The following is a 6,279-nucleotide window of genomic DNA, read 5'->3' as shown; positions in this document are numbered from 1 at the left end:
TAATATATAAAATGGCAGCTACCCACACATACATGTATGTGTACATATACATACACATGCTTACTGGTGTCATCTGAAACCTGATCCAGGAGCGCCTGCTGCTCTCTGTGTTGCCAAGGCACGTTGCCATGGAGATGAAGGCAGACATCAACGCCAAGAAAGAGGATATGATGTTCCACAAGATCTACATCCAGAAGCACGACAACGTCAGGTACGCAAATGCCAAGACCAGCACATGGTGTCATACAGATACTGTTGCCAATGTTGTCCTCACACCTCCAGTATGAGAACCAACAGTGTTATAACACTCCGTCCCCACGTGATTAAAGCAGGCGACAAGTCTGGATAAAACACAGACACATTGGACACTGATACCGCTTAAGGTTATCTTTCCCAAGGCTGAAGCGATGTTGAATGCTTAAACGCAGATTAGTGTACTCGCTAGTCCTTGAGACGTGACTTTTCTGAGGGTCAAGTTGGGTTGTGGCTGCTTGTTATGATGTACCAGAAGTTACACAATCAATTAACAGAACGCTGTGTGAAATGACAGCAAGCCGCTTTAGTAATGCAGTTACAAGTTTGGAGCGCGTGGAATTCAACACTTTGTCCTGCGTAATCCCAGCCATCTTGAAGCATCTGTGCTAGGAAAACTTGGATGTGTGAAAATGCTAGATGTCACAGACTGTGTAGGGATCCTGCTTTCCAAATGTTTTTTGTTTTTTTCAGCCGTTTATGAAGGCAACAGTGCCATCTGTTGTCGCGCGATAATGCGTCCGTACCGTGTGTCCATTCTGTCATGTCTTAAATTGTAGTTGATGAGCATCTATCCTCCTCATGGCTAGGAGGCCTTTAAGGACACCCGCCGAGTCCTGCTTTTTCTAATTGAAGGATAGACTGCAGTATTGAGAGTGGCCACCCTCTATTCAGAAAGTGAACTGAATCGATGTTTTTTCTCGGTTAGCCCATCAAACCAACTTCAGTGACCCAGACAAGGTGCTCGGTGATTATTGATCTCATTTTCTCTGTCTGTCTTTCTGTCTGTTCACGCAACAGTATCCTGTTTGCGGACATCGAGGGCTTCACCAGTTTGGCATCTCAGTGCACGGCTCAGGAGCTTGTGATGACCCTTAATGAGCTTTTTGCTCGCTTTGATAAATTGGCTTGGGTAAGTGGACAACATAAATTTTTAGTTTACTATTACAAAGTTATTATAAAAAAAAATCTTAATAAGTTAAATTAATAGTAACACTTGATAGGTAGCTATATACATATAGAATTTTGTGTATATACTGTGTGTGTGTGTGTGTGTGTGTGTGTGTCACTTCAAGCATAAACATGTTAAAAAATGTTGATGTTTTTCTTAGAAAGTCATCAACCCATTTTTAGCAATAACTAATAATGTGCCTTGTTTTGTGCTCAGTATTGACAAGCTAATAATTATTATTTGATTGCAAGTAACTTTTAAAATGGTCAACAATAAAATGTATACTATTTGTGCCATTTTGCCTAAATGGAATATAATGGATAGATTCTACTCATATAACAAACTATAGGAGGTGAAGTAATTTCTTTAGATATGACCAGTTTGTTTATACAAGATGTCAAATAGGACATTCAAGATTCATTCATTTATATTAATTGAATGCCACAGAGAAACCAGTTTGTTGCTTGTCAAGAAATGTTGTGAAAAACATATCTTAACAGAATATCCCATTTTAAACATTAGACTGTTTTACTCAGAAAATATATTAAATTACATTTTAAAAAGGTCTTTTTGAGAAAATGTTTTTGATTTAGTTTTTAAATCGTTGTTTAAATTCTATATAAATTTAGATTACATATGATTTCTAATTTAAAAAATGAACATGCACAATTAAATATGTGGTTATATTTTACTTTAAGGTGTTACAGTGTAATTATATAAGTAGTGAGTAATAGTAATTCACTACATGTACTTACTATATGGTTATTGTTTGACTTAGGGTTACTTGCATGTAATTCTGCATAATTTATTGTACGTGCATGTAACATGTAACAAGGACACCTTAAAATAGAGTGTTACCAAATATCCTGATAAAATGAAAAACAATCCTCGAGAAACAGACGATATGTTAATAAAAACCATTTTTTAACATGCAGCCACCCAGAAGGATGCTAGCATCATAACATCCTATTAGTGAGGATTTCCGCAATAAGAGTTGCATAAATGTGCTGTGTTATGTCTGAATTCTTAGGAAAACCACTGTCTGCGGATCAAGATCCTGGGGGACTGTTATTACTGTGTGTCTGGACTTCCGGAGGCAAGGGCAGATCATGCGCACTGCTGCGTGGAGATGGGAGTAGACATGATTGAGGCCATCTCGTACGTTGTTCTTCACATTATTTTCTGCATTGATGTCTCTTCCTCATCAACACGNCTGTGTGTCTGGACTTCCGGAGGCAAGGGCAGATCATGCGCACTGCTGCGTGGAGATGGGAGTGGACATGATTGAGGCCATCTCGTACGTTGTTCTTCACATTATTTTCTGCATTGATGTCTCTTCCAACACGTTTTTTTAAAATTTAAAATGCATGCATGTTGCTCCATGCGCAGATTGGTGCGAGAGGTCACGGGAGTGAATGTGAACATGCGCGTGGGAATACATAGCGGCCGTGTGCACTGCGGGGTGCTCGGCCTACGCAAATGGCAGTTTGACGTGTGGTCCAACGATGTCACACTGGCCAACCAGATGGAGGCGGGAGGTCAAGCAGGGTAAAAGTGAACACCACCCATCAAAAATCTGATCAGTAATAAGCTTTCCATTCAAAGTCGGCTGTAAAATATGTAGATCTGTGTTCGGCCTCAGGCCTTCCGAAATGTAGATGCAATTTAGCATTTCATCTCTTGCTCACCAATGGATCATCTGTAGTGAATGGGTGCCGTCGGAATGAGAGAAAGTTGATCAAACAAGTACAATAATAATACAAGCTTCATTTAATCCTTCACTTTCGGCTAAAATTAAAGATCTGATTTATATCTTATTTTTCATAGATAAAAATATAATTTTCTTAAATACATGCATGTGTGTGTATTTATATACACAGTACACATATTTCCACGTGTTTATATATTAAATATTTATATTTATAAGAATATAAATGTGTACATACTTGTAAATATTTTCAACATATATAACGCATGGGTGTGTGTATTTATATAAATATACACATACATATATGTTTTTAGTGCTCTCATTCTGACGGTACCCATTGGTGAGCAAGTCATGTAATGTTAAAATGTTTCTATGAAAAACAAATTCATTTATGTTTGGATGGCTTGAGGGTGAGTAAATTTGCACAAAGTTTTCATTTATTGGGTGACAAATTCTTTTTAGTAGTAAAACTCCTAATGTGGTGAATGTCTGCAGGCGGATCCACATCACCAAAGCCACACTGCAGTATTTAAATGGTGACTATGAAGTGGAACCAGGTTTTGGAGGGGAGAGAAACGCATACTTGAAGGACAACAACATCGAGACGTTTTTTGTCCTGGGCTGCAGTCAGAAAAGGGTCAGTCAAATGTAATCATATGGACATTGTTTATACAAAAACTCTGTATCTCGAATGCGTAATATTTGGAGGTGAGGGCTGTGTTTTGTTGTGCCTTGATACAAATGACTGAATTTTCCTATGGGGAACAATAAAGTTTCTATTTATTTTAGTTTGCTGGAGTACGGTTTAATTTCCTGTGTGTGTCCTTGTGCCAAATTTCTCTTGCAGAAAGAGGAAAAAGCAATGATGGCTAAGATGCAGCGTGCTAGAGCCAACTCTTCAGACGGTCTGATGTCGCGGTGGGTTCCTGACAGATCTTTCTCCAGGACTAAAGATTCCAAAGTCTTCAGACAGATGGTGAGGTCCGCTCTCGCTCCGCCTCTGACAGCTCAATGCCGTCTGATCTCCCCTGCACTTCTTTATGAGTGTAGCAACAAGTCATAATTGAAGCAATTTTCTCCGGAGCTTGGCAGTGCCTTTGTGTGAATTGCTTTTTTCCCCTTTCCAGGCGATGACTTTTCCATCAGTTTCACACAAAAAAAGCATGGACAGTAATAGAGTGACAAATAAATATTGTGTCACCCGTTTTGATAAGAAAAGAACGAGTGCACAATACGGACAGATTATTATTTCAAATAGACGTTTTTTTGTAGAGAATTAATTGGTTTTCCAGTAGATTTTTACTGCGTGTTTATTCATATGATTTTAATAAAATATTTATAAAAATACAAGCATCCAAAAATTCTGTTATACATGCAAAAGTGCTCATATACACACATTGCTGATACGATTCAAAAAAAGTTATTATTTAATGTAAAAACATCTTTAAAAATGTTTTAATTTGTTTGAACCTTTAAAATTAAAAAATATTTAAATGTATATGCTTTTAAATATTGAAAAAAATACAAAATGTAATAAAAAAAAGGGTTATGGTTTTCATATTATGGTTTGTTAAAACGTTTTAGGGTAAGAAAACGTAATTAGATTAAAACACCTTTCAATATATATTCTTCCAAAAAATATGTAAAATAATGCTGCATTGTAAATTAAAATCATTTTATGTGCGTGTTTATATACTGAAAGTTTATTATAAACTAAAATACAATGTATTATCTTACGAGTAGCTATCGTCTCTAATCAGTATTTTTGTGCAAAACGTACATAACGTCCTTGAAATAATTAATGCAACCTTTTGTCTTGAAATACGATCATATGAAAAAACAATTGTCACTATGGTAAGAAAACATAAGGAAATGAAAACTTATTTCAAATTATTCCTTCAAAAACTATGCATGCAAATGTACTGTTAATGAAAAATGTTTATGTATTGCTTTATGTATACTATTCAAAATGCATACTACAAATTTACCAGTATGTTTGTATAATATTAGGCAGTTTTGATTTTCAAGCACATTTATTTTTTTGTTTAAGAATGTTTTTTCTGGAAAACAGGAACATGATGTAAGACCCATTTCTTGTCTCTGTCAAGTTCTCACTCTCTCGCTCTGAATGTAATTTGAAGTCCCTGAGTGTTAATTAAAGCAGCAGTGGCTCTGTGGGGTTGTCCTCGGAGCTGTCTGAGATGAAACCCAGAATGTGTTTTTCTACTTCCACTGTGTTTTTACTGCCCACTATAACTAATCTACCTGTCTGTTTTCAGGGCATAGATGAAGCCTCCAGCAAAGATAAGTGAGTTCTGCTTTTATTAGGACACAAATCCATTCTCTCTGGCTCTGAAGGGGCTCGCGGGTTAGATTTCACAGGCTGTTTTTGCGATCTGCGAGTTGCTTTAGAAGCCAACATAAAATGTGTGGTCTAGAGTAGGTTTCAAGCAAGTTTGGTCACCGCTAATGCAAATTCATTCATAACTGTTTAAAAATAGTAGCTTATGTTATGCGTTTTACGCGGTATATTAATGCCTTACAGTGATGTAACTGTATTTGCTCTCTCCAGCCGCTGCGCCCAGGAGGCCCTGAACCCGGAGGACGAGGTCGATGAGTTTTTAGGACGTGCCATCGATGCTCGAAGCATTGACCAGCTGCGGAAAGACCACGTCAAGAAGTTCCTGCTCACATTCCAAACACCTTTTCTGGAAAAAAAGGTCCGTAGACGGCTTGTAAAATGTGTTTAACACTGTACAGCTCTGACACAACATTTACAAACTCAGAGTACTAAAAAAAACCAGAACTGCTAACAATAACAACTTTTTGTGCTTTTAGTATTCAAAAAAGGTGGATGATCGTTTTGGTGGTTATGTGGCCTGTACACTAGTCGTCTTCTGCTTTATTGTTTTTATACAAGTCANGAGTTGGTGTTGTGTATTTTGTCTTGCAGTACACCATTAATGCTGGGCATGTTCATCAGCATCTTTATTATTCTCGCCCATGTCCTCTTTATATGTGCCATTTACTCCTGTGTTAAGGTCAGTTACTACCTCCCTTGGTCCTTAACATTTATGCATCGAAATCTAGACTGCGTTTTTAAATGAAGCAAATGTGCAATCCATGATTTTCTTTAAATTTATACCGAATTCTTGTCTCTCTTTCAGCTTTTCCCCGTTACCTTGCAGACAGTGTCAAAGAGGATTGTTCAGTCCCGTGTCAATAGCACACTCGTCGGAGCCTTTACAATTCTGCTTCTTTTCATCTCTGCCTTTGTTAATATGGTAGGAATTTGATCTGAGTCTGATGCTTGGTGGGAAAGGAAATCCTTTGTCAGTTATTTATTTATTTCTTTATTTATTTATAG

General features: G+C 37.3%; 1 protein-coding gene across 1 annotated transcript in view; it reads left to right on the top strand.

Annotated features, from left to right (window-relative positions):
• The window catches only part of LOC122351186 (adenylate cyclase type 5-like), a 12,715-nt gene extending 6,443 nt beyond the window's left edge, over nt 1-6,272 (top strand). The window contains 11 exon segments of the mRNA XM_043248079.1: nt 90-211; nt 1,054-1,165; nt 2,235-2,362; nt 2,594-2,752; nt 3,408-3,549; nt 3,760-3,888; nt 5,192-5,220; nt 5,485-5,632; nt 5,751-5,849; nt 5,852-5,953; nt 6,080-6,272. Of these exon segments, the coding sequence (XP_043104014.1) occupies nt 90-211; nt 1,054-1,165; nt 2,235-2,362; nt 2,594-2,752; nt 3,408-3,549; nt 3,760-3,888; nt 5,192-5,220; nt 5,485-5,632; nt 5,751-5,849; nt 5,852-5,953; nt 6,080-6,208 (1,299 nt within the window). The 3' untranslated portion in view covers nt 6,209-6,272.
• Nucleotides 6,273-6,279: the final 7 nt, after the last annotated feature.

This window comes from Puntigrus tetrazona, chromosome 9 (genome assembly GCF_018831695.1).
Source record: "Puntigrus tetrazona isolate hp1 chromosome 9, ASM1883169v1, whole genome shotgun sequence".
Lineage (NCBI taxonomy): Eukaryota > Metazoa > Chordata > Actinopteri > Cypriniformes > Cyprinidae > Puntigrus > Puntigrus tetrazona.
The sequence above is the reverse complement of the archived record's forward strand: the minus strand, read 5'-3'. Positions and strand labels throughout refer to the sequence as shown.